Source organism: Ilyonectria robusta, assembly GCF_021365365.1.
Source record: "Ilyonectria robusta strain PMI_751 chromosome Unknown BGZ61scaffold_4, whole genome shotgun sequence".
Classification (NCBI taxonomy): domain Eukaryota; kingdom Fungi; phylum Ascomycota; class Sordariomycetes; order Hypocreales; family Nectriaceae; genus Ilyonectria; species Ilyonectria robusta.
In genome coordinates this window covers 1,423,595-1,450,701 of record NW_025764438.1, presented here as the reverse complement: position 1 = coordinate 1,450,701, position 27,107 = coordinate 1,423,595, and the positions used below count along the sequence as shown (strand labels likewise).

The following is a 27,107-nucleotide window of genomic DNA, read 5'->3' as shown; positions in this document are numbered from 1 at the left end:
TGAAAGTGCATAGCGTTGGCTTATTCTCGAATTCTATAGGCGCAACAGTTTGTATCGGGTATCCAGAAACCCAAGGGAAAGGACATCTTGAAGAGGGCAATGGCTCTCAGCAGTCAGGCCAACTCTTGGATGATAGAAAGACGGGAATTTGGTAAAGGACTAGAGTTCTTTCTGAAGCACGAGAACTATAAGCATGGATAGAAATGAATGATTTTTTATGATTGACATGAGGTCTTTGTGACAGGTGAGCGGCTGGGTGAGGCTGTGGTTAGTCTATCTCGAGTTGATTGCTGACGCTGACGTGGATAGCGACAAACCAGAACCTACTCTCTTCCTATCGAGGGTTGGTGCCAATTGCAGCATGATCGAAGCAACCAGAGGAAAGAAAAACTCACTCACCGCCATAGACCATCATCTTACAGGCTAGGGCAGTTGGAGAGTTTGATTCTCAGCCATCTTCTTCATCTTACATCAGCCTGGACGCCATCGTCAGCCGCAGCGCAAGCTCGACGAATGAATTGCGTCATATCGTCCCCCACGCGGGGTGCTACATGGTTATCTAATCAATGGCTCGAATGCTTATGTGCCTTAACTTATGTATGCACAGCACCAATTCTGGACAATGGCATTTCAATTCCGTCCATGAAATATCGCCGATACCGCGCCCTGCGCCTTTTGTCAACATTCCGAATCCGGTGCTCGCCGTGACCCATTAATAAGAGCAGGCGGTACTCAAGCCGTCCCTGGCCGACAAGAGCGATTTTACTTGCATGTCACATCTCCCAACACACTGCACTCCTCCATACGCTCTGGTCAGCCATGCGTGAGAACGGGAGCGGAAGTACGCCTCAGCGCGACGATGAGGAACAGCAACAGCACGTAGAGAGCGACGAACGCACGCCCTTGCTCAAGTCAACCGCCTCCAATGGACACCAACAACCCGCCACCGACTCCCCCGCTGTCAATGGCGTCGCAGGCGAGCCACATCATGAGGAGACGACAATTGTTGCCGAGGAGGTGTCGTTCACGCGGCTGGCGCTCATCATGGGCACCGCGTACTTTGGCGTCTTCCTGGGCGCCATCGACTCCACCATTATCGCGACGCTCTCGGCGCCCATCTCGAGCGAATTCCACTCCCTCAGCCTGCTCTCGTGGCTCGCCACCGCCTACCTCATCTCCAATGCCGCGTGCCAGCCCATTTCCGGCCGCCTGACGGACATCTTCGGACGCGGGCCGGGCCTCGTCTTCAGCAACATCTTCTTCGCCGCCGGCAACCTCATCTGCGGCCTGGCCCAGGACCAGTACGTCATGATCCTCGGCCGCGTCGTCGCCGGCATCGGAGGCGGCGGCCTCATGAGCATCTCGACCTTCCTGGGCTCCGACTTGATTCCTCTGCGCAAGAGAGGCATTGCCCAGGGCATCGGCAACATCTGCTACGGTTCCGGGGCGATGCTGGGTGGTGTCTTTGGCGGACTGGTCAACGACCACACCAAAATGGGCTGGAGGCTGGCCTTCCTCATTCAGGTCCCGCCCGTACTTCTCTCTGCCGTCGCCGTTGCGTTCCTGGTCAAGGTGCCTCCGAAGCAGTCGGACAAGTCGTTCCTCTCCCGCATCGACTTCCTCGGCGTGTTCTTGACCTCTTCGTTCCTCGTGTTGCTGCTGCTGGGTCTGAACTCCGGCGGCAACTTGGTTCCTTGGACGCACCCCCTCCCGCTCACGACGATCCCTCTGTCTGTCGTCATATTTGCTGCCTTTTTCTTCTGGGAGAGCAGAGTTCGCCAACCCATCATCCCGGTCCGCTTGCTCCTTGATCACACGGTTTTGGCCGCCTGCCTCTGCAACCTTCTCTGCACCATGGTTGTCATGGCAGGTCTCTTTTACGTTCCTCTCTATCTCCAAGTCCTCGGCAGCAGCGCTACCAAGGCAGGAGTGCAACTCCTGCCGTCCCCGATTGGTGTCTCGGTCGGCTCCATGTCTGCGGGCTTCATCATGACAAAGACAGGAAGATACGTGAAACTAGGCATCTCTAGCTTGGTGGTATTAGTGATCGGTGTCGGTCTGTTTACGGCACAGAACGAACACAGTCCGGTCTGGTTGCCTTCGACGGCATTCTTCTTCGTGGGAAGTGGCTACGGAGCTATGCTCACGACGACGCTACTGGCTTGCATTGCCGCCGTTGATCACTCGCAGCAAGCTGTCATCACATCTGCTACTTGTAAGTACTTATAGGCTTCTCGCATGTGACACTGTGTTCTAACAATTTATAGACCTCGCCCGAAGCCTTGGCGGTACCGTGGGCATTACTATCGGGTCTGCTGTGTACCAGAACATCCTCAAAGCCCAGCTGTGGGCGAGGTTCGGCGATGAGCCAAATGCTGCCGAGGAGATTGGCCGAATCCGAGATGACCTTGACGAGCTAAAGCACCTCCCCGACGGCTGGTACGACGGTGTCATTTTATCGTTCATGGCGGCGTTCCGGGGTGTTTGGGTCACCCTTCTTTGCATTTCCGTCGCTGCCCTCATTTGCGTCTCGTTTATGAGGCAGCACACCCTGCATTCGACTCTCGAGAGACGTTGAGCTTGTCCACCAAATTTCATTTATGTTTGGCTAGGGATACACTAGATTGCCGCTGCAGGGGCAGTAGAGTTGGGAACAAGAACCTCATTTCCAGCGGAGTCGTAGATTGGATTTGGACAAAACAACGGGAAAGAGTAGACGGAATATAATATATTTGTACGAACAAATAACAATAAACATGAACAAAAGCCATTGTATTTTATTGATTGTTCGCTGCAGTTAACCGCGTCTGCAATTGGTCCACAAAACGCGCTTTGGTGTTTGTTGCCTTGAATCATCAACGGGAAGTCGAGCTCGTTGTTTCGAGGAGTGACTCGCACCTGTCGTTTGCTTTCCTTCTGCAGGAATCTAACATAATCACCCTTCGCGAGTTTGCTTCCATTACTGTTTATTTCCTGCTCTCCATCCGCATCTCTTCCTCTCAACATCACAGCCATGGCACCGACTACTCGGAGATCCAAGCGAACCGTGCCCGGCGATGTTGAAGTCATCAGTATCGACAGCGATGATTCCGATAAAATTGAAGGTGGAAATAATGCGCCCCAGCCATCTTCGTCCACTTCTCTCGGCCCTCGCCTTCGCGAACCCTCAGGCCTCGACTCTACCCGCACCAGCGCTGGTGATGTTCTTGGACTCACCCTGGAACTCTCTCCGTTGGAGCAAAGTGCGCCACGGCGCTACATCCGCATCGCTATGATGCTGCCCTGGACTCAGCACGAAAGCTTCCTTGGCATGCAGCTGCGAGAGGTGTACAAGTTTGTTAGCGAGGCTTTTTACAAGACTTTACAGAACTGGCCGTTTCTCGGAGGCTGCTTTTGCCCATCCAACCAGGATCCTACCAAGTTGCAGCTCAGATATCCAGAGACCCTGGATCAAAGAGAACTTGCTCGCTTAGTCCGAATCCAGGAGCCGGCTGAGAAGGATGCCATATTCCGTGGGAATTTCTATCGCCTGCCTATGAAGAACTTTGGCAAGGAACGCTTTGTCTGGGAGAATGATCCTGGACATGGGGATTGGTTCCCCCCTGTTACAGTCAAGATCAGTTTCGTTGACAGCGCCATCGTCCTTGGGTTTGCTTTCAGTGAGGTCATCTTCGACGGGGAGTTTCTACAAAACTTCTTCACTCAGTTCACGAGAAATACACACGACGTTGACGGCAAATCCTTCCGAGGTGAGTTGATATCCACTTATTGAAGACAACGTGTGCTAATCCTCAACAAGTTGATCACCGTTCTCTCCCCGAAGCAACCGATTCCAAAGTAGACGTGGAATTATTCCCTTTCTATGATTGGAGTTCCGGTCTTCTCGAACGCCAAACGCCCCGAAGGAGACTAAGATGCCAAGTCCTCACGATCGAATCGCGCACGATTCAGGATTTGTATGGCATGGTACAGGAGGTCATCAGTACAGAAAAGACTGGAGGCGTGGCCCTGTACGAGGACTGTGTTCTCGCTCTCTTCTGGGTGGCCATCATGCGTGCTCGCTTTCAGAATGGGACGTTTGGCCCTCGGGACCTGGGTCGTGTCAACTACTATACACCCGGAGCTCGGCACACCCGAAACCCGCGACGAGTTGACCCTCAATATTGCGGCAACTCAACCATCACCCCCGTCGCTGCGTGTTCAGCTGCTGAACTGATCCGAGCCACCGATGACCCTCATGATGGCCTCCCTCGGATAATGCGCCCCGAGGACCTCGCTCTCGCAGCACAACTCCTGCGGGCCGCACTGCAAGAGTTCACCGCCCATCATCTTCGTCACCTTACGGCCCTCAAGGAGATGAGAGATGTAACTGAGGAGAGAATTGCCTATGAAAGAGCACTCAGACGCCACACAGATAGTCTTGCTTTTGAGGACTGGACTTACTACGGTACAAACCATGCCCCTCACATCCCTTATGTTGAGGACGACCAGTCATTTTTCTTTCCGTGCTACGATCACATGCAGGAAGGAACCGTCATCCTACTGCCACGAAAGGGACAGTATTGGGGGAATGAGGATTGGAATGTCTGCGTGTGTCTAGACGAGGATGACCTGGACTTGCTTTTGCATAATCTAGATTGGGAGGGCTGGTGGAAACCCATTAATTAAGGCGAAAGTCGAGGGCTCGGTACTACTTGGGCTGAATTCTTGTCTTACTTTCGTGGGCCATTGGGATTCGATAGTTCATGACAGAGCGGGGTCCGTCTGCTAGTAATTCAAGTAGAGTTGCAATAAGTTTGACCTCTTCATTCATTCACCCGAGTTGTTCGCGGTCTGACTTCGGGGTCATCTCAAACCGCAAGGTGCATAAACGTATGATTCCATAAAATTCTCTTGCCTCTTTACTGAGTTCATGCCGGGCCAGAAAAGAACCCCGTAGGTAGGTAGATGAATAATGTATGAGCGGGTGGTATTGCGATCGACGCCAACAATCCGTACTTTAATTCTGCCTCATCCAACACTACATCTAAAATGGAGAACAAAGGCTGAAACACATTTGGGATTGCTTTTTATCAACATGTCTTTGTAATTCTAAGACGGACCAACCCTGGACGACTTGCAATCAGAGACAGCCATGGGCTGAAGGTCATTAAGCCGAGCGGGACGCCGGGTCACCCGAAGACAATCCTATGTAGTTATCTAACCCTTGAAAATTGGCCCCTTTGATTAGCTTGAGACAAGGTCTCGTGCGTAAGTGGAAGTGCTGTCGTTTTAAAGGGGAATGGTGGTCCTGGATACGACATTGTCTGAGACAGACATGCGAGGGGGCGGGCTAATCGAGGAATCCCGGTTAGCTAGCTCTTGGGCGAGTTGTTGTGGAGGCTCAGTTGTGCACATGATAGAAACTCTGCCCGCTTTTGTGACCGCAGCTAGATAGGGTAGAATCCTTCAATTTGTTTCGGTCCATTAATTGCTTTGGTGTTCTGGAGATGCAGCGAGATATGTGAGGTAAAGTGGCCAAGAACCTCTCAAAAATGGTACAGCTATCAAGAGTTTTACAAAGCGGTGTGGAGGGCATGATTTAATTTCCGTCAGCTCCATTCGAGGCGATTTCACGAGAACCTTTACTGAGAATTGTTGCGAAGCAGAGGGGGCCATTATATAGACTAGATGGCGGTATGAGTACAACGATATGGACAGATCATTCCTACTTTCCCGCCTTCTCCCCTCAAACCTAGCGTAGTGTTGAGCTACTGAGCTGGCGAGGCAAAATAGGAGCTCCATATGTGGTTTACATAGATGTAGTATGCGTCTAGTCCCTTCAACACTTAGCATCTGAAACCCATCTAACAGTTGTTAGAACGTTCTACCAATGTATGCTGGCGGAGTTCCCAATCCGGACGCGCTCATGCATCCATTGTTATGACGACAACACTTGGCAATAAGAGAAACTCATGGAATAGATTGGACGGGCTGAAGACCCCTCCTCTACTCCAGATCACTCCTCTACTAAAGACCCCTCCTCGACTCAAACCACTCCTCTACTCAAGACCACTTCTCAACTCATTGCCGTCTACGCCCCTACGCTCCAAACACCGCTATCAACCAGTCTACACTACTACCTCCTGCACCATGGCCACACTGTCAGGGCTTCCCAACGAGGTCGTCCGCTACATAGCAGAGCTTCTCCCCAATGAGGACTTACTATCACTCTGGGAAACCTCTCGAGCAATGAATGATATGACCTTCGACATGTTTCGGCGAGATTACTTCCAGGACCGATACGTTATGCTTGAACAGAGAAGCATACATAATTTGATCGACATCTCCGAGCATCCGACCCTGCGGCTGGCCGTACGCAAACTGGGACTATGCACGCAGCGTATCATGAGGCGTAATGATAATGTTGAGTGCCTGCATGACCCGCGTTTAGAGAATGACGATTGGGAAAACCGACGACAGCCTGAGTTTGACAGCGACAAGGAAGAGGACTGGCTGGATGAAGAGGAAGTTGACAAAGACGAGTGTCGGGTTTGTGCATCTGGACAACTGTTGCGCGAACAAGAGGCCTTCCATCTCGGCAAAGATCGGGCAGGTCTGTTTCAGGCCATGCGGAATCTTCCTAACTGCAAGACCCTCTCCCTTACCGATGCTCGTCTCCCATGGGGAGTGGTACGGGTACGGGATGTGGTTGCCTTCCCATTTACACTGCTGGCAGGCCCATCAGTATTAGGTTGTGGACGGGTTCAAAATTTCACGAGATATGTCTTGGATACCACGCTTTCAGCGGCAGCAGAAAGCAAATTGCCTTTTAAGAGCCTCGACATCAATTTGGGTCACCGGGATCTGAATAGTTGCCTCAGCCCAATCCACGTGCAAGTGCTTGACTCGTCCGAGGAGTTGAAGTTCGCCAACTTGACTTATCTCCGATTGATTATCAGTCCTTTTCTTGGCTGGGGACAATCCCCTGATTGGGAGCCGGGCTTTACTCGGTTCATGAACATGTTCCCGCAGCTGTCGCACTTTACACTGTGCTTCGAGCGTAGTGCACACTATGACTATGGTCAAATCTTCCGCCGACTTTCGAAGGTGCTGTCTATACCCCATCTGCGGGTGGTAGACCTTGGCCGATTCGAAACCATTGCCTCCGAATTGGGTGGAACGCTTGTGAGGCACCAGGCGACGCTCGAGGACATCACGCTCCGGGAAATCAAGTTGCTCAGCCCGAACTGGCCTGTCTTGTTGAGGGACCTCTGGAACATGCCCAAAGTTCGTTGGACTACCATGAAACAATGCATGATATGGGATGAGCATAACAGGCCTGCCACGACCAGCATGCCCGATGTGGTTTCTATTGTGGATGAGACGACACTTTCCCAGGTAATCGGTTGGGTAGAAGTGGCAAACGAAGAGATGGAGTGTCAAAGGTTGGAGAACGCTATGCGACGGGAGGAGCGCCTGTTGGCAGGTCTTTTTTTTTCTGTTGGATATGAGGGGGAATAACCTAGCTACTTATCCCTAGAGATCCCGTTAGAAGCCGAAGATATAGGTTGTTGAGGATGATCGAGGTTTGAAGTCTCTATTTAGGTTTGATCGGAACTGTGATACGAATCCGGGCCTTTGCAGGCTTGACTTTTCCTTTCGGACTTGTTAGTATGACAAATTCTGGCCGACAAACTTAGCGGTGGAAAGATTATTGTTGTTACTATTTCCCCTTCCCAAGCAATCTAATATTATCGGCCAAGCCTAGCTTAGAGAACTACTCTACTATTCCATTGTGATTGCTGGAACTCACCTGCTTGAACTATGTACATTAAATCCGTTCTATTTCAAGCGTTCAACTGCATGCGCTGGATCTGGTTCATATCGAGGAGGAAGAAATGGCTGCCTCATCCCAGGCACCATGAAGACAGCATTTGGCAGTGCCCCTGATGTACCACGCAGGTACCTCGAGGCGAAACCTGAAGAATAGACCGGTTATTCCATGTAGCTTTAGTTGTATTAAATGGATTGCTAAAGTATCTCTTTACACAAGTGCGGCGAAACGTAAATGACGTGGACGTCTAAGGGAGAGCGGCGCTCGTGGCAGTTCGTCAACATCGATCTCAAATGGGGTTAGCACAAACACACACAGGAACACGGGGATAGGCCATGTTAATGTTCATTGCAATGAATAGAATATTTGAATTGTCCAACTGCTACTAGAGGAGGGGTCAGACTCGACGATAACCACCAACCTTCGAAGCATCCAAGCCAAGCTACACCGATCACAAAAGAACTGATCTTTTCCTCCACACAGCAGTACCACAAGAGAAACTACCACCTAGCTGAAAATACTAGACAAAACCAACCTGTTGCTGCCATCCAGGGTGGCTTTAGATCCATGTCCTCATGGAGTCTTGGAGTAGTCCAAGGTGAAGTTGGCATTTTACTGAGTAGTGTCGGGAATTGGTGCCAACTCAGCGTCGAGCCAAGATAGGGAGACTTGAGTTAGCATGAGCTAAATTGAATACTCGGAGTTTTGTATCCCTGAAAGCGTTCAATCGAGTGCGGAAAGTGCTCCCTAATATTTCACTGATAAATAGAGGAACCTTGTGTGATAGAACGGGCATCCAGTGAGCCATTGTCTCACTTCCGCTTCCGCGTTCCACGGGTGGCCGCCCCAGGGAGAGTAGACCATAAGTCGCAACCGGAATTTAGATAGTGCAACAAAAAGATGGCACTAGTATTCTCAATAGTCGGTTCAAGGTTCAGCCATCATATGGAGGCGATGAAGGCTAAGCCATCCCCAGCTGACGAATGGATCGACATCTAGCGACGCTTTGTACACGACCAACGGCGGTTGGGTAGTTTCCACAACCGTTTCTATCCGTTCTTGTAGGTATGCTCCTGCTTGAAATATTGCTACTAGTTTGGATGGGAGTAGGCATGTCCTCTTCGATGCCGAATCTCAGCATCCCTCATTCGGATAGAGTTGAGTATGACGGATTGTTGCAGCACCACACCTGCGAGTTTCGGACCACCGGCGCCGACCCAAGGAGCAAAAACGTGGGCTGCTCGAAATGATTCCTTTCAGTGGTGTTCGCTGTCACAAATGTCTAAGATGGTGTTAAAGTGGACTTGGCGAGATCTACGAGATACAAATACGTAGATGTTGAGGACTGGTACTTGTCAGGGTTAATCATGCATAACGATTAAACAACAGCAATGGCCAAGGCGGTGGAGTCGGACGAGACGGAAGTTGGAGACCCCGCTGACAGGGCCACGGTTTCATAGGCGACACGAATGCCCCTTTGATATCCGAGTTTGGAATTGATGCCAAGGTCGGCAGCGGCAATAAATAGAAGACGCGGACGGAGTAGCGAAGGATAAATGATCCGTATCGGCCTCGTATTTGTGTGCGCGCCGTGTCGACCGAGACCGGGACAGAGACAACAGGTGCCGTGACAGGTGAAATTACCGGGGTAACGGCAGTTGGGTCGCATTGTATTTCTGCAGGGTTTGGCAGTAGTGGCTGGCGAACAAGGTCGTCATGAGTGTGCCAGTGCATCATAACATGGGCATATCAAACCCAAAGAGAGGCTCCGGTGCGTCCGTAGATTCCACGTCAGCCGGTCGAGGGCGGCGTTGCCAGGCATCTCGGCAGCCAGGCATCTCGGAAGCCATGGCAAGAAGGACAACAAACGACCGACAACGTCACAGAGGCGACCAAAGAGCCCATCAGCCGCGCAGCTGACGACAAAGACACGAGGAAAGCGGAGGAGCAGGCTCAGCGCACACTGCACATTGGGCGGATTGTGTCACCTTGATGCAAGCCAAGGCCTGTTGTGCATGGATCCATCGCTCAGCTGGAGCCCTCTGCGCGCGACGTCATTGGCCGCAGACCTGCCCCTGTGGCCCTCCCGTGGCGCAGCAACCTGTCCTCGAGCGGCACTGGCGCGGGGAGCGACAGCGAGAGAGAAATGCCCTGGGACGCCTAGGAGTGGAGGCTCAGCAAGGCGCTGCAGGGCACTGCACACGCTGTAGCGGCGGGTAGGCGTGCCCCCGAGTCCCCCCCGGCCGCCGTCCCTTCACTGCAAGCGGCGTTTCCGCGCGCTGTAGCGGCAGTGGACGGCCCTGAGGCTTTCCGTAGAGCGCCCACTCACAGCAACGCGTGGCCACACTGAGGCGCTGTTTGGCTTGGGCCTAAGAGCCCAGAAGAGGCCTAAAAGCCCAGAGAGCCCTGGGGCTGGGCTGTCGAGCCGCCCCGGCTAAGCCCAAAGCCGCGCACAGTCGGTCGGTACTTGCGTACCTGCCATGTACCTTACAATTCATGACGACTCTCTCGCTGACCAGGGAACGTTTCGTTTTCGATTTGTTTCCGGGGCTCCCCCCATCCATCCATCCAGCCAGCCAGCCCGTCCCGCAAACAACAAACCCTCTCTTCTTCGTTATTCACTACTCCCTCTTCACCTCTTCACCTCCCTCTTCTCCTACAGACAACCTTGACGACGACAACGACCCCGACGATAGAGACGCCCGCTATTCTTCCTCCCTTCACTGCCCCGTTTGCCCCCCCGTGTGTCCGCCATTGACGCCGCCGTCTGACGCTACCTGGAGCTGAGCTGAGCTGAACCCAGCCTGATTCACCCACGACCTAAATCCAGCGCGGGATAACAATCCCTTCCTCCCTCCTCCCTCTCCGACGATCCTCGAAACCACACCCATCTCCTCCAGATCCGCCCCATCCGTCACAATGAAGAAGTTCGAATTCGACCCCGATATCGTCCCCAACCTGAAGCTGGGCCTCCACTCCTTCCAAATCATCTTCACCTTCGTCGCATGGTGTATGGAGATTGGCGTCTTCCGCGCCAAGGATTCAACCATCAACGGCCTCAATGGCTGGACCTTTGGAGTGGTAAGACAGACGCCTATCCCTCTCCCCTAGGCCGTCGTTGCTAACCGGACCTCCTGTAGTGCTTCCTCTCCATCCCAGCATGGATCTACCTTATCATGACGCCCCGGTTCGACCGCACCCGCAAGTTCGCTCAGCCCCACGCCATGTTGGCCGTCGACGGTACCTTCACCGTTCTCTGGCTCTCGGCGTTTGCTACCCAGGCCAGCTTCAACGCCAAGGACCTGTGTGGTAAGGCATGCGGCGTCAGCAAGGGCGTTGTTGCCCTAGGTGTCTTCATCACGTACGTGTTTCATCCCCTCAGCCAACCCAAGCCACAGCTGCTAACCCCGTCCCATCCTGCAGCCTGCTCTTCGCCGGCAGCACCTTCATCAGTGCTTACACCCTGACATACTTCAACTTCCACGGCAACCTGCCTGGCTATGACAACCGCAAGCTCCGCGGCGGCGAGAACATCGACCCCGACAAGGCCGCTTTCTCCATGGCTCCCCATGACGACGAGGCATATGAGCGCGTCCATGCGGATGAGAACGAGCCCACGGGCAGCCAGTACAACAGCAACAGCTACAACAGCAATAACCGCTACGACGAGGGCAACCCCTACGGCGCCGAGGACGACGACCCCAGCCGTTACGGCGCCCTTCCTCCTCGCACCAACACCCTCTTCGACAACGACACCGAGTACAACTCCGGGCCTGCCTCCATGCCCTACGCAAACCCTCCTGCCGGCAATGCGTACGAGAGCAACTCGTACAATGACCGCCCTCCCATCCTCACCAACACATTCGACCACCCTCCCATGGGCAACACATACGATGACCACCTTGACCACCCTGCGCAGTTCCCCGCTGGCAACTATGACCGAACGCACTAAATGCATCGTGCTACAGCATACAGGGGTAACGGCAGGATATAGAGTTCTCTTGGGTTGATCTTGGGCTTTGTTTACGAGGGCAATTCTGGGAAAGTTTGCGGTTGGAGCGAGGTTCATACTGTACGGTAGATTTACGTCTCTGGCTGAAGGGGGTGTTACGGCGTCATGTTTACTAGGCGACTCGAGGAGAGATGCCAAATCAACCCCGGTGTACATGAAAGGTAGATGTGCAGGGCATTGGGTTCTGTGTGCTCGAGTTGATGTTTTTTGGAAATGAAAAAGGACGTATATATATGTATCATATATCACTGTTCTTGTCTGTCAATGCCCAACTCCCAACGCCGTCTTTTTTGTATGTCTGGCATCCGATGCTCCCAATTCTCTTGACCAAGACGAACCAAAAATCGTATCCACCCTTGTTCTCTCACATTCCCGCGTGCATCGTAACCCGAACTTGTTAGGCCTTGGTCAGCTTGCGGATACGCTTCGCAATGTCCGCAGCCGTCTGCTGCATGGGGTTTAGTTTCCGGTCCTTGGCCATGGCGGCCGTGTCGTCGCCGTACTTGGAGACCATGGCGTCGAGCCACTCCTTCTCGCGGCTGCTCTGGTGGCGAGGCGTCTTCACGACAGGGGCCCGGCTCTCCTCAATCAGGGACTTGATGACATCGGTGGCATTGGCGTCGTCCTCGATGCCGCCCCACTCGTCGCCGGCCTTGTCGTCGGCGCCCTCCATGTCGCTGTCCTCGTCGAGGTCGTTGAGCGGGTCGTTGAGCGGGTTGGGGCGCGAGTGGCCCAGGATGCGGACAATTTTTCCGTCGGCGTCGCGCTCGACGCGGGCCTCGGAGATGATTGCGTTCTCGACGGTGGTGATGGCGAAGGGGTCGTTGGCCGAGGTGCGGGTGGTGACGGCGCCAGCGACTCCGAGCCGCTTCTCAGTGCCGCCGGTCGGGGCCTTGAGGCGGGCGAGGAGGCCGAGGCGGCGGTAGTTTTGCGACAGGGTCTCGTCCTTGTTCCTATTCCGCCTCGTGTCAGCACCCTGCGCGCTGCACTCCGCAGCCAGCCAACGAAACCCAGTTGGCCGGGGAAGGGTGGGATTTACCAGTTCTTCGCGATGGTGGAGTTGCCGCGCGGGTTGAGGATCTTCTTGCTCTTGTTGGACGTGCGGACGGGCTGGCGGCCGGAGCGGCGCTTCTTCTTCTGCAGTTCGCGGCCCATGATTGCGGGAGAGGGAGGGGATTGAACGGGCGAGGCAAAGGTTGAGGTTGGAGGTTTGGGATGGCTGGTGGACGACGATTGACAAGTGCCCGCCAAAATTTCTGATCGGGAGCGGTTATCGATAAGGATGTGGCTGGGGCTAGTCCCGATGAGGTTCCAGGGTTGGGGTTAGCAGGGTTGGCTGAGGGTGTGCTGTTCGAAGTAACGAATAGAAGTGAGCGGCTTCTTGTTGGAATCGAATTTGAATCTCATATTTATTTATCTTCAGCCTATGTTTCGCGGCGAGAGCATAGGATCGAGTTTATGTTCCGGCGTGTTTATGCAAGGCAATGTCTGGGCTGACAATACATCGCCCGACTTGGGTCTCCATCCAGCCCGTAGCATGTCTCGGACTCATGAGGGGGACCTCCGGTTTAGTGTACTGGGTGGCTGCCACTTTTCGAGGGATGAAATGGGATTTCGTTGCATGGCCGTTTGGTGAATCTTAAGAACACCTCCCCGGTTGAAGATCGCTAGCAGCTGGTTCTCATTGGATACGGTCATAGTTGTTTACATGTTTCTCCAGTGCAAGCGCCGTCTATTAATACCACACTTCACATTACCGCAAGATGGGTTCATAAATCATTTGGCGATATATATCCGCCAGTACGCTGTTCTTCTGTTCATTCAAAACCAAGCACTCTGTATCCTTAAATCCCCTTGTACGCTTGTCCCTCCTGGCCTTGGAGGCTCCTCCTCTCATAAACTACCCGTGGGATGTACCACGTCACAAAACACCACGTTAAACCTTGAACTTTCTCGGATCCAGCTTGTCCACGTTTGCGCTCTTCGCCGCCCCGTCAAAGATAAACTCGGACATGAGCTTGCCCGTTCCCGGCCCGTTCTGGATGCCCCAGCAGGTATGGCCCGCGGCGGCCCAGACACCCGGGGTCGTCGTCTTTCCAATTAGCGGTCCGCCCTCCTGGCCGAAGCGCATGTGCCGCGGGAGGTAGCAGGCTTGCTTGGCCTTGATGGGGGCGGACCCGAGGACGGGGCTGATGGTGCTGATATAAGATATGAGGTCGTCGCATTGAGCTTCGTCGTGCTCGACTTGGTCTGCTGTGTCTGGGAGGGGGATCAAAGTATCGGGCTCTCCTGCATAAATGTTAGAAACAGATCGTCGTGACGGCAGCGCTGGAGGGCCACTTGCCACAGGCATAAACCTCGCCAAAGGGCCGGGCATATATCTCAGGGTCGACGCGCCCCTTGTGTCGTCTCTTTTGGCCCATAGCCGCTCTATGTTCTGGTATAAAGTCCGAGGGCAGCTGGATATCGGTGAAGACTGCATACGGGCTCACTTCAGCCTCGTAGACAACGCTATGTGCTCGTAAACCTTCGATCTTTGCCCGCGGCAGTAGCCGGCTCGTCCATGGGCCTGCGGCAACGATAACGTCTGTTGCCGCATCGACAGTCTTGGTCTCGTCGCTTTCACGATCCAGATACTCGACACTCTCAACGCCCGTTTTGGACGATTTTATTCCGGTGACCTTGGCGTTGGTGCATATCTTTACGCCTCCTTCTTGGGCGAGCTTTGCGATGGCCGTGGTAAAGTGAAAGGGATGCACCTGAGCCGTCTCCGTTGACCCCGGAGCCCCCATCTCAGACCAGTTGTCGACGATGCCACGATCTACCCAGTCGAGATCCTGAGGCAGGCTGCCCGGCTCGAGTAAATCCTTTGCGGCGCCATTCTGTTTAGGCAGCTTCTCCCAAGCCTTCTCGCCATCAGCTTCAGCCTTGGCTTTCTGCTGCAAGGCCTCTATCTTCTGGCGAGAAACAACGGCCTCGAAGCTGCCGCAGCCAAGCTTCCGGTAGCCCCATTTCTGGACGCCGTTGTGCTCGGCGGCGAGCTCGGCGTGGAGACGGTAAGAGAGCGGGACCAGGCAGTCAGGGTAGGCCCAGAGGGCAAGGAGGCCGCCGGCCTTTCCGGAGGCTCCGGGGGCGATGGACGGGGCAGCCTCAAGGAGAGTGATTGTATGGAGGGCCGGGTTGAACTTTGGATGGCGCGTGAGATAGTAGGCTGTGGTGCAGCCAATGATGCCACCTCCTGTGACTCCGATGTCAGCTGTTGACGATGCGATTCACATGATGGGAAGGGCGAGCGACGCGGGACGAACCAACAATGACAATGTTGCGCTTCTTATCCATGGTTGCGGGTAATCACAGGCGCTGTCGCAACTCGATAGGGCATACGGAGTAGATACCTAGGTACCTCGCGCTCACTTGACTCTAACAAGATCAAAACGGTGCTTCGCATCCGCAAATCCCGAAGCACGGAGGTGGTGGAGGGCTGAATCGGGCAGTTCGGGGCCGTGGGCCTTCGTCCTCCGAGGGGCAGCCGTCGGTTCGGTGACGTCTTCCGGATCCGCAGAAGCTCCCGAACGATGGGAGGCTGCCTGTCGAGTGATGATGCAAGCGGGGCAGTGGCGGCGAGAGAGAGAGCGTGTGGGCGTCGTAGGAAGAAAAGCGGGGTGGATGGATTAAAACCGAGGCAGAGATGATTCTGGCGCGGCGATGGCGATGGCGATGGCGATGGCGATGTGCAGAGTGGGCACTATGGATCGATGGTTTGGATCGGGGTTTGCGTTGCGCCGATTAATTGAGTTAGGGGATGGATTGGAAAGTCCATTGACAGATTCGAGTGTTGGGGTTCTGATTGAGGGTTGATGATGAACCGTTCCTCGGTCCATTCTGAATGTAAGAGAATGGCTGCGTTACAGCTAGATGCCCTGCAGATTGCTTTACGCTACAGCTGCGAACAAACGTAGACGGGTAATGAGAAACAAACGACCGAGCTGCAACACACATGATCAATTCACAGCATCCACATCATCTCTTCCTCAACCGTCTCAATGCAACCCAAATCAGAATCCCATACTTAACTGTCTAAGCTCAAAGCTCAAGCTCAGTACAAATCGGCGTGCGGCCCAACACATGGCGCCGGTCGACTCCACCGTCGGCCGCCCTAGAAAAAACAAAAGACGTCACTATCCAAATCGGGAGTGCTCTGCCGAGGCATGTGGGAATTGACGGCTCTGCAAGCAAGCTCCTGTAACGCGTGCGCTACGGATCGCTCACAGCCCGAGACGCAGGTATTTGTAATTGCCCCAGGTCCCCAGGTCCGGGAGGCGCCATCGATTCAGTTAGAGCCAAGAGCAAGAGGAAAACATGGCGCCGGCGGTGGTGATGATGGCCCCGTGGCGTGGTCTGAGTCTGCGTCCGAGTCTGAGGCCGGCGAGGTACGTACGTTCAGCTCGGTCACCGGCGATGGTCCTGATTTGGAGTTGGACTGTGATTTGTGTGATTTGTGTGATTTGGAATCCCTGGCCTGACCTGAGCATCTGCGACACACAAGTTACAACGTACAATTGCTGAATCAAGACTAACTGCCGGCCCAGCAACACAACCTTCTCCTCATCTGCCCTCCGTCCGTCCTCGTTTCTATCCCCGCTCTCTCAAACCTTCAAAACCCCCAACGTCGCTCCATCCTCCAGAAGCTCGAGATTCTACTCCCTCGCGCAACCGACTTCTTCCTCTTCTGTTCTTCTCCGTGATACCCACTCGCACACGCATCCTTCCAAGATGGCTTCCGCTACCAGCTTCTACAGCTTTGCGCCTCAAGACAGTACGTATATCCTTGCCCCGCCACATCCGACGTGGTGCGCCATCTGGCGCAAGCCTCAAGACGCCGTCTTGCGCCCACGCTCTCGCTTTAAGTGAACACCATTCGCTAACCCGACTCCCAACCGCACAGAGACCGGCAAGGAGGTTCCTCTCGAGGACTTCAAGGGCAAGGTCGTCCTCGTCGTCAACACGGCCTCCAAGTGCGGCTTTACCCCGCAGTACGCCGGCCTCGAGAAGCTCTACACCGGCCTCAAGGAGAAGCACCCCGATGACTTTGTCGTCCTCGGCTTCCCCTGCAACCAGTTCGGCGGCCAGGAGCCCGGCTCCGACGAGGAGATCCAGAGCTTCTGCCAGCTCAACTACGGCGTCAGCTTCCCCATCATGAAGAAGATCGAGGTCAACGGCGACGGCACCCACCCCCTCTACGAGTGGCTCAAGAACGAGCAGCCGGGCCTCATGGGCCTCAAGCGCATCAAGTGGAACTTTGAGAAGTTCCTCATCGGCCGCGACGGCAAGGTCAAGGGTCGCTGGGCCAGCACCACCAAGCCCGAGGCCCTCGAGAAGGACATTGTCGCCGAGCTTGAGAAGAAGGCTTAGGCGAAGTCCCGGAGAGCGATGGCTCGCTGTTAGTGACTGCAAATGATTTTTTACGTCGCATAATATCGCACCACAAGGACAGTGGTCGATTCGTCCCGGCGGTGCAGCTTTGGCAGGACGATGAGACGGGCATGGGAGGAAAGTGTTGACAAGCAAAACGACCAATGAGTCGCATGCAACGGCCTTCTAGGCCCATTAGCGAAATCAATTTAATATCAAATATCCCATCGAAACCCATTTGGGCTGTTGTGAGAGCTTGGTGTCGGACGGATGAAGTTATCGTAAGCTCAAGACGATGCATACCCAATAGCACGGGGCTCCATGCGAATCCTCCAAATCATCCGCCTTATGAGTAGGACACGCTAAAACACCGTATGGGCATTTATCTTCCATCTCCATATTTCTCTCAGTCATCGTGTATTGATTTCCGAAGATAAAACATTCCAGCCCTTTCAAGCCATCTCCGCCGTACCATGATCCCTCCACCTTCGCCTGCTAAAACCCAAGGGTCATAGTTATACCCCAGCCTCTATAAGCAAGATCTTGGCAGAAAAATTAGCTTACCGTCAGCCCTAAATCGATCGTCAGTTTGATTTGCCAAAGAATCCGTCTGTTTCTTGTTTAGGCAAGTAAGCAGGGCTAGCTCTCGCTCTTGGAACAATGCTGACAATGTCGTTGATCCTCGACTGAGAGCTCACCCAATGGCAAATGTCAGCGCTACCATGCCACGTTTTAGTTCAAGTTAAATTCGACCATATAGAGCGTTGAATGGCCAACGGCCGGTAAGTAGTCCCAGTTGAAGTCAATGTCTCAATAGTCGTTTACGCGCCTGAGTCACGAGGCTTCGATGTGCTGTACTCCCTTCATGACGCTGTTTCATCTGGAGGGTTTTAGTCAACACATCCTCTCCTTGGTAGGCTACTGACGCTGCCAATTCAGCCCTCCCAAAGTATCTTTCGAGGTTCTACCCCACGGTCCAATTCTCGTTGATAGAGTGGGAGGGGCGTCTCTTGGTGTTTTGTGCATTCGTCGGTTTGATCAGAACTTTCTGAGACCCCAAGAAACCACGTCGATACTGAGATAGAGCTTGCGGTATTTCAAGATAACTCTCACAGGTGTAGCTGAACGTCGTGCTCCAAACTTCTCCAAATATTATTTCGCATCGGATAGTAAGCGGAGGACGCGGCAGGTCGGCCACTGGGGTTTGGTATCTCGGTCCCTTATTGCCGTCCAACTGGTGAAGTATTGTCGCCCAAGGAATATCGCATCCAAAGCACGTATCAAAAATCAGCTTACCTACCATCGCACGGGTTCGTTTCCTTCTACCTCCTCCGGTTCGAATCCGCTCCATCTGTTCGAAACTTGTCCTTTACCACTTCATGTACTCCAGTAGCGAACTTTTCCCATCAAGATCCTTAATTTGTAACTCAACGCTCAGCTCGGGCTCAGGCTCTGCAGCGACGTCAAATTCCGGTTGAGAGATTCCCTGTTGTCCATGATGAAGTCCGATTCCGGCATAAGAGCAAGCACCGTGTGTGTTGGTGTCGATGTTGCAGGCCAAGCTACTATCCTGCCGCGCCAATTTCGCCTCGGTCCGTCATCAACTGCTCTGAGGTATCCATATTGGCCTGGTATGAGACATGTCGCATAAGATCCGTGTTGAAAGTGCAGCTCCGAGGCTGTTCGGTATTGCGAGCCACGTCGAGGGCGAGTCGTCTGTTCCCTTCTCGTACAGGGTGGTATCGTCGATGATCAATGAGAACGGGGTTCGCTGATATCTGTCACCTTGACATCGACCCTCCGGTTTCCATCTGTTAATTTATCGGTGAGATATGTCAAGTTGTACATGTCGCAACGCAACATGGTAGAATTCGTATCGCAGAGATCCTCGACTTTCTCTTCATGTGCCATCCCTCTTAGCAACTTTGCACACCAAATTCTCCAAGCACCAGTATACTGTAACGACGAAGGCACGACGGCGGCGAACATTGGGGCCTCCATTAGCCAGTAGCGATTCCTCGATGCTCCAGCGTCGAGTGTAAAATTTCCTTCATCCAACTCCAAGTGTGGCAGCAGGGCGCGATCGTTCAGGTCGAGCCAATCCAGGGGGCGTCCACGCTCCAAGGCCTGGTGCTTCGTGCAGTTTTCCGGCGTGAATTTGGCGATGATTGTTTTGAACCGGCACTTAAGCTCTCCCGTCCTGTGAGATCCAGTGACCAATTCGAATCGAACGCCGGTGCGTCAATAGTAAGTGTTGTTCCTTGGGCAGCTGCTGCTAGAATTACTCGCCTCGCCGAGTCTTCGGACCCATTGTAGACGTATGGAACTATCCTAGAGCACTCCGATCCGTTTGCTTGTCTTGCCATATGCTGGATTAGTCCCACCGTATCAGCTAGTGTATCAGAGCCAAGAGACTCAACCCGTCAAATGCAATGTCAGGAACGTGGAGCAATTGCGAGGGAGTATGCGTGATACCAACCGTAAGTGAAGCTGGCGTGACGATAGACACGAGTGGTATAAGTCTTGAATCTATTAACAGTTATGCGCCATAACAACTTGTTCCTCACCAAGCTTACCAGGCTGGTATGGCAATAAGCAAGAGCAACAGCCACTTCCACCATGTTGCGAAGTTCGTAAGAGACAGGCCATTCCCCAGCACAGATATAAACACGCCCATGTCCTCCAAGTTGATGGGCTGCTGGTCATTCCAAGTTGCTCTCCAAAAGGCCTGGAAGTAGGCTCAAGATACAGCCGAAATGAGTGACGCCTTGGCGAGAGTTTCGTCTGCTGCGTGAGAACTCCCAACAATCCGATCTGATAAACGGCGTCGGTGGCCACGCTGCCAGTCAGGCGGTTGTATCACCGGTCGTGGCCGAGGCCGAGGATGACGCCAAATAGCACCATGTAACTCATCACAGCCGGCATGAGCCATAGAATCTTCGTGACATACACCATCGTAGAGAATGTTTCATGGGTTGATATAGAGGATTCAGGATATTCGATTGGGGGGGAGCCCGGGTTTATATACTTCATTTTCCCCCTCAGATCATTACCATATATCTCAAAGATCCGCTCATAAGGCTGGGCGTAATTACTTGCAGCTCGTATATGCATCTCCCAGGTTTCTTGCTTGAGTCCCAGCACAGTCCCAGCACGTGCAGTCAACCGACACATTTTACGTATGTGAAACCCAGGATCATCGATGTACAAAATATGGGGCAGATCTGTAGAGCGTGCCGACATGTCATAAACCAACGTTGTTATGTTGGATCAATGGTAAGGTACGGGAAATCAAGAAAACTCTTGAGGGGTAGGCGTAGTCGAGCTGGATACCTACGAAGTTGGGGAGAGTATGATCGCGAAGTACGCGTGGAGTTTTGCTGACAACCAGGAAAATACGCCAGCCAATACGGTGTTGGCGCGTCATCATAACAGGAACAAATATTGAACACGTCTAAGAAATAGGCGTTTAAATTAATTAGTACCTATGAGTCTTGAATATTGTTACATTTCATTAATTTTGGTGAATGCCAAAGGATGTATAATTGCCCTCACAGTTCCCACGTTCTAGTGCAAATAATCCAACCACTATCCACAAACATTGCAGCGCCATCCATGATTCAAAATCCGCCCAAAAATTGACAAGAAAAAAGAGCCTACCTCTTCTCTTTCTGCATCAAAGCTATGCTCGTTTAAACGCGGCTGGGAGGCGGTTTAGGAACCCCCTAACCAGCTGGGCGTACGAAACGGGCCTACCCTACGCCCCGTCCTGAATATCAGGACAAAAGGTTCTAGACCCAACAATGTACCGAAACAAGAATACTACTCTTGGATAAGTCCCGTTAGTTCCAAGACTCCTTCTCGAACGTGTGGCTACGGTTTCATTCCTTGTCATGAGGGGCCGGCACCTGGCACACTTACCGGTCTCAGCTGAAGCCATGGAACAGCATCATGTCCCTCCTGAGCTAATTCATCCCTTATCATCCGATGTCAACTAATGTTAGGGGCAGCGGTGACAACTAATATCTCAGGACCTGCCAAACTCAGCTGGTATGGAACTTGGCAATAGCCTCACGCAACTTTGGAAGCCACATCGGCCTACGGGAGCGGAAGTCTTCCGTCGTGATAACGCCGAGGGAGCCCACTTCCCCAGATTCTAGAAGATGCAATGCCACCCCGGCGGACAGCAGCGATCGTCTTCACAGGAAAGTATTCTACACATCTGCCGCCCGAGGTGGTGTCCTGCGGCTCATCACCTACTTTTGGGCTAGCCCGCCCTGCGCCATTACATGATCGACGCGTCAGGTATCGCAGCGGCTTGCCCCGCGTGTCCCTGATGCACCTGGCCCAGAAAAGCTTGTCTGGTTCTTCTGTCGGCCTCTGCCGGTTCACAGATAAGTGATTGTGCTCGCCGTAAGGGATCTTTTGATCGAGTGGGACTCCACATTCGGTTGCCAAGGTGGGAGGGATCGACATTTCAAGATAGGCTTTGTGGCCGACTTCCGCCCCCCATCCACCCGATCCCGATGAGCTGCAGCAAACCCTGCAACGGTGGTAAATCACACATCGAGGCGCTTTCATGCTAGGAACGGAAGGTACTTCGAGTATAGCGGTCTGTTGCAAGATAAGACCTCGGTTCCTGCATGTTGGTCTGGCAAAGTGACGCAGGGGCACACTTGTACCTCGCGACAAGCCATGACACATCAATATCCAAATCAGTCAGTTGGCAGTGACTAACCCCAGACCAAGCTTCTCAAGGCCGCCCTTCTCCAGCCTTGCCTCATTTCCGTGGAGTAAAGGGGCAAAGAATGCGGGGAGTGGGGATCCCCGGATCCTCAACATAACTTGGCGGAGAATCGTCCGCCTGATGGAGGAAGAGGTTTGTCATGGGAAGATCACCGCATCATGGTGTCATTAGTGCATCCCATATCTAGATGCTACCGTACTTTCGACAAAGAACCTGGGACTTTTGCTAGAAGAGGGCAAGCCTGTGGGCCAATGCGAGAAGGGTTCAATGTCCCTGAAAACGGGGAAACGGTTGAGTGAATGCGACTCTGCAGTTTCATTGAGATGGGTCTCCTGATGGCTTCAATGTTGTCATGAGAAGCGGAGTCTCTGATGACATGTGGCAGTGCAGAACAATAATGGTTGGGCACCGATGTAGAACCAACCGATTCGTCCTAGTACGCTTCAAGCCTGCCAGTCTAATCAAGTCAACTTCGTGACGGCAGCGACGTGGCGTGGGCGTATCCAATTTGACCATGACGGCTTCAACTCCCCAGATGGCGGGACTGGCGGCAGCAGGTTCGGGACCACAACCGTCGCTGCCGGCGTTTGCCAAGTGTCTGGGGAATTGAGACTAAGGGATTCATGACCATGTCGTGAACTGCCCCTGGTCGAACTCATTAGTCAAAAGGACGATTCTATTACGTCTTGGAATGCTAGGTTTGGCACGTGAAGTCGAGGTTGTTGAAATGGACATGAAATGCCAGCAAGTGGCGACCAGGTTTGCGGGGAAACCTAGCTGTACTGGAGCTGAGACTCAGCCGTCTCCCAATACATGTCTAGCCTTTCCGACGCTCATAATTCCGAGGTGGTGGAAGCCTTTAATACCCGATAAATCTCCTGATATTGGCTGGGCGCTGAGCTGATGTTTGATATCTCGTGTTTTGCCTCACAGATTCCGCGTTGATTCAAGCCTTCGGTATTGGGACATGGCAGCACATCAAAGATGACGACACAATTGCGGAGAGTGGTGAAAGGAATACGAAGCGCCTTTTGAGATCGTGAACCTGCAGACCTCAGATACTCAATCCACTCTGACTGTAGCCAAGGGCTTGTCGCCCGCTAGACGCCGGGGTTTTGGCCGAGGCGAGCGATACACAGGTAATAATTCGTGGGGAGCGCCCTCGCCCCTTGGCCTCTGATTCGCCCAGCCCTCGTTTATGACAGCAACGTAACATTTGCCTCCGTCTTGGGGTGGACCGAATGATGGAACGGTGAGGGGCAATGGAATTTGGAGCAGGGCCTGCTTGTGAACTGCGTGAACAGGTCGATTTTCGCAAGCCGAGGATGGTGCAGTTATCGGGATAACGGGGATCAAAACTAGAGGTATCAAGTCTTGCACTTCGCTCCGCGTATTGCGCCGTTTGAGCCATTGACTTCGGCGACCTGATGTAGTTGTCTCCGAGCCGCGCTTGATTAGTGGGAGGCCCCAGTGGGAGCAAAATTTCCGCCCCTGTCGGTGAAGGCCTTTTGCCCAGATCGTGATGCCGAAGCCACCGCGGCCCGTTGGGGACGTCGACGGGATTTCGGATGTGGTCAGTGTTCGTGGAGTCTGCCGAGCCATTCGGAGTCCCCCGCAATGGAAAATGGGCGGCTCGTCTGAACGTTTCCATGGTCAAGGATACTTGCTCCCGGACGGAAGCAGCTTCTGGTTAACTAGGTGTTTCCTCATATCCGAAGGCGGTTCTTCGGAAAGGCCTGGCTCCACCGTTATCCTTGACCGCGGTGGATTGTGAATGCTAGTTTCCAGCCAAAGCGGGTTTATCTGGGGTTTCTCCATTATACCAGCAAAGCCAAGGCCAGCAGTATCAGTGGTGTTGGTTGTTTGGCCACTTCTACGGCGGTCAATGAAGCGACGTTTACGGGGGGATAAGTTGATTGGCAGGGAGTGTGACAACCCTTGTTGAGTGGCAGGGCTTTTTGCAATGTACGAGGCTTAGACCTTGGGCCGGGCTTCCATGCAGCATCGTTCGGTCCTTCTAACGCACGATTCATCGACTAGCGTCTGTGCCCAGGCCCTAGTCGTCGAATGGCTTGGAATGCCACTACAACCCCCGTCGTCCCCGCAGCAAGCCGGCTCTTGCTAGGATGTTCGGAGGCAAGGTAGTGTGGTGAGGGGAAGACTCGTTTGCAGCAAGTGAGATGCACCGGTACTCGTTTTTGAGTCGCGGCATTGGACAACCACTTTGTTTGCTGTTAACACTGAGAGTGCTTACAGTTGACATGTTGCATTAGTCACAAACCAACCTGATCTGATTGGTGCGCCTTGCAGTCGGTCCCAAACGAGAGGGTTTCCAGGGGACAGAGAAGATACCACGGTGTTTTGCAGCGTCCCTGTTGGAAACTACCGGGGGGTTTGGTGGTAGGGTTCCTGTGTGCCTGTGCTTCGTCTCATGGCCTTCCATCATGGACTGGCCGCGAATAAGAACCGCCCAGCTGGTTCGTCTGAGGCAAGCGAACCTTACCTTGAATCGAAGCGGGGACAACCCAAGCACTGTGGATGGGCTCAGGGGCATTGATAAGGTGCCCAGTCTCCAAGCTCCTCCGTCCCCCAGCTGACGGGAGGACTGGAAGCTCATGTGAGGGCAAATATCACAAGCCAAGGACTACCGGGGTCAGCAATAGCGTCTGTAATCCTTCACTCACAGCAACAGACGCAGGCCAAGAGGACGACCCCCACTGCGAGTGGTTTTAACTGGCGTGTTTCATGGGGTCGCCTGGTTAGCTATCTCCAGTAGGGAGAAGCGCTGCCTTGATATACGGTAGTCAGCTGGGATACGTCCCATCCTTGAGTGCAGGATCGGCAGTCTCGCGCTCACCGATGGGATTCTGCGGCTCACAGGTGGTTGACGGGATCTGTCTCGGGCGATCACTGCTAATACGAGTCTGGCATCAGCACGGCGTTGACCCCTTTCGTGATATCGGGACCGCCCGTACGGAGCTGGAGGTAAGGTAGATTCAACGACTACAGAGCGGACAAGGATTTTACCTTGAGAAGGCCCTAGGTGAGCAACAGAAGATGTCTGCCGCGTATGTCCGTAGGGAACCAACTGACACCAGCACAGTGAGAAATCAGAGCGCGGTTACGTAGCATTGGCAGATCGGGGGCCGGCGCGGTTAGATGCCGTCTCACTGGCAAGTGTCGATGCGATGGCGGTAGAAAAAAAAGAAGCTGTGTGGAAAATGACCGTCACCACGTAATGGCGTTGGCGCGTTCCTCTCATCAGGGCCACCGCAACCACTAGCAGGAGCGCCGGCGGCAGCGTTCACGATCCGCGATTGGGCCAACGAACCAACAGGACCTTGGATGCCTACCAGGGTGCCAAAGTTCTAGAAAGGTGGCTGTCAAGCCGATAGATGAAGGATGGGTAAAGTCGGGGAAGGCTGACCTGCCAATGCACGATGGCTGCAGAAAGGCGTCGTTGAGTGGTGGGCGGCGCACTTCCCGGACATGAGCGGCTCTTCGCAGCGAACGCAGGCAGCCCCTCATCAGCCCCTCACGAGTGTGTTGGCAAGGGTTGGCGGCTGGAGAACAAGAAGTTCCTGTGATGGGGTGACGCGAGAGCCGGGCGGCCAGCTCCCGGAGGGGTTTGTTTGGTTGAGATAGCAAGTGTGGCAAGGATTGTCATTCTGAGTGGTTGGCGTTGAATGTGATGGCTGCAAGGCGAGTGCTCAGATGACGAGAGCGGCGTGTGCGTGTGGCGTGCAGGGCGAGTGTCACTGGGTGTCGTACAGCACGTCGCCCCGAAGAGCCACACGGGCAGAACGCGCTGAAGGTTGAAAGGATTGAGTAGGGTTCCCATGATCTTCAATCCCGTTGAACAATCGTGGCTCCGATCCCGTGTGGCACAGTCCTTGCTCCCTCGCCTGCGGCGCTGACGTGAAGCCCTGACGCTGCGACACTGGTCAACTAGATCCACGCGTGCGCGATTGGCTCCTCTCCACTGTCACCCGCCGTCTTTGGCGTGGTCACGGTGGTGCCCTTTGCCCTTCTGGAAGCGAACAAATGTTCCCATTCACCCGGCGTGAACATGCGTGTCCCTGTCTCCCGTGGTCCTGTGCTATCGTGCGTCTGGACTCCCGCCCACTCGTGCACGTCCTTGTATTCGGTGGGAGTGCGATCCCCCAGAGGCTGGAGAGAGCAAGCTGTGAGTCCATGAATGATGTAAGTGGACCGACGATCCTGGGAGGCGACGAGCCAAGCAAGATTGCTAGGATACGTTGTGAGGTGGAGTGGGGAAGCGGCCGATGAGGAGGGTGGGTAAAGGCGCTAGGGAGTACGTACTTGGAGTAGTCAGCAACTAGAGCAGATACGACTAGCGCCTGGGCGGCGAAGACTGGTGGAAGGATGCATGGAAGGTCTTAAAAGGACGCCAGTTGCGCCAGGATGTCAACCAAGACCCCGCCCCTATGGACCCGAGGCAGAGCAAGCTTCTGGGGTGGACACCAGCCGGGCGAGGGACAGCGAGAGGCGCCCGCTAGGAGTCCACTACGGACATACCAGGCCAGTGGGAGCCGTTGAGAGCCGCTGAAAGCTACTAAAGGGCCCGCCGAGGAGCGATGGTGCACTCACCGTGTTCGTTTACACAGGGTTGGCATTTGCCCACCGTCCGTGGGTGCCGCTGTGTCCGTGAACATTGCCGCGATCCTTTTGCCATGATCATGGCGTGAGCCCATATGGCCAGATGTCTCCCGTGCCGGCCATGGCTGTCCGCGGAAAGGACGAGCTCCTCCGGGGTGTCCTCATCGGACGTGTGTTGCGTCGACGAGAGCGCATGGTAGCTGAAGCTGAATCTAATCCGGCGCTCCGGTGTGCATTGGCTGGTTCCATGGTTCCACAGAGATCAGACCGGTAACGTAACCAGAATGTCACCAGTCCAGCCCGGCAGGTCGGTATGGACACCGAGAAGTCTAGTGGAGGACGGGCCGGGACCTGACGATCCATCTTGCCTCCCACCGGTCTTGCACATTAGCCACCACCACCTGTGAAGGGTTTTCTCTGTGGCGGCGCCATTGCCTGATGGATGACGAGCTCATACCGAGATTTCAAAAGGGGCGACCTAGCTCGGCCCAACGCGGCCT

The 27,107-nt window shown here is 53.9% G+C and overlaps 8 protein-coding genes across 8 annotated transcripts; 5 read left to right on the top strand and 3 right to left on the bottom strand.

Moving 5' to 3' along the window:
* Window positions 1–488: 488 nt before the first annotated feature.
* BGZ61DRAFT_445151 (major facilitator superfamily domain-containing protein) lies at window positions 489–2,780 on the top strand. The gene is made up of 2 exons (XM_046245039.1): window positions 489–2,215; window positions 2,268–2,780. The coding sequence occupies exons 1-2, from the start codon at window positions 820–822 to the stop codon at window positions 2,576–2,578; spliced, it is 1,707 nt and encodes a 568-aa protein (XP_046108517.1). The 5' UTR covers window positions 489–819; the 3' UTR covers window positions 2,579–2,780.
* Window positions 2,781–3,013: 233 nt separating this feature from the next.
* On the top strand, window positions 3,014–4,668 carry BGZ61DRAFT_514980 (uncharacterized protein; the record flags this gene model as incomplete). Its single annotated transcript, XM_046252221.1, has 2 exons — window positions 3,014–3,749; window positions 3,800–4,668. 2 exons carry the CDS (start codon window positions 3,014–3,016, stop codon window positions 4,666–4,668), a joined length of 1,605 nt encoding a protein of 534 aa, XP_046108516.1.
* A 1,464-nt stretch (window positions 4,669–6,132) lies between these two features.
* On the top strand, window positions 6,133–7,534 carry BGZ61DRAFT_474381 (uncharacterized protein; the record flags this gene model as incomplete). Its single annotated transcript, XM_046248573.1, has 2 exons — window positions 6,133–7,380; window positions 7,523–7,534. The coding sequence occupies 2 exons, from the start codon at window positions 6,133–6,135 to the stop codon at window positions 7,532–7,534; spliced, it is 1,260 nt and encodes a 419-aa protein (XP_046108515.1).
* A 3,201-nt stretch (window positions 7,535–10,735) lies between these two features.
* BGZ61DRAFT_491298 (uncharacterized protein) lies at window positions 10,736–11,768 on the top strand (the record flags this gene model as incomplete). Its single annotated transcript, XM_046250413.1, has 3 exons — window positions 10,736–10,897; window positions 10,957–11,177; window positions 11,240–11,768. The coding sequence occupies 3 exons, from the start codon at window positions 10,736–10,738 to the stop codon at window positions 11,766–11,768; spliced, it is 912 nt and encodes a 303-aa protein (XP_046108514.1).
* Window positions 11,769–12,058: 290 nt separating this feature from the next.
* On the bottom strand, window positions 12,059–13,125 carry BGZ61DRAFT_445142 (ribosome biogenesis protein Nop16). Its single transcript, XM_046245038.1, has 2 exons — window positions 12,868–13,125; window positions 12,059–12,781 (listed from the first exon to the last, which is right to left on the bottom strand). Exons 1-2 carry the CDS (start codon window positions 12,981–12,983, stop codon window positions 12,226–12,228), a joined length of 672 nt encoding a protein of 223 aa, XP_046108513.1. The 5' UTR covers window positions 12,984–13,125; the 3' UTR covers window positions 12,059–12,225.
* Window positions 13,126–13,764: 639 nt separating this feature from the next.
* On the bottom strand, window positions 13,765–15,167 carry BGZ61DRAFT_491296 (FAD dependent oxidoreductase; the record flags this gene model as incomplete). Its single annotated transcript, XM_046250412.1, has 3 exons — window positions 13,765–14,117; window positions 14,173–15,066; window positions 15,137–15,167. 3 exons carry the CDS (start codon window positions 15,165–15,167, stop codon window positions 13,765–13,767), a joined length of 1,278 nt encoding a protein of 425 aa, XP_046108512.1.
* Window positions 15,168–16,601: 1,434 nt separating this feature from the next.
* Window positions 16,602–17,240, top strand: BGZ61DRAFT_345426 (glutathione peroxidase; the record flags this gene model as incomplete). Its single annotated transcript, XM_046239788.1, has 2 exons — window positions 16,602–16,644; window positions 16,774–17,240. The coding sequence occupies 2 exons, from the start codon at window positions 16,602–16,604 to the stop codon at window positions 17,238–17,240; spliced, it is 510 nt and encodes a 169-aa protein (XP_046108511.1).
* Window positions 17,241–22,966: 5,726 nt separating this feature from the next.
* Window positions 22,967–23,721, bottom strand: BGZ61DRAFT_165009 (uncharacterized protein). Its single transcript, XM_046237511.1, has one exon. It carries the CDS (start codon window positions 23,636–23,638, stop codon window positions 23,042–23,044), a length of 597 nt encoding a protein of 198 aa, XP_046108510.1. The 5' UTR covers window positions 23,639–23,721; the 3' UTR covers window positions 22,967–23,041.
* Window positions 23,722–27,107: the final 3,386 nt, after the last annotated feature.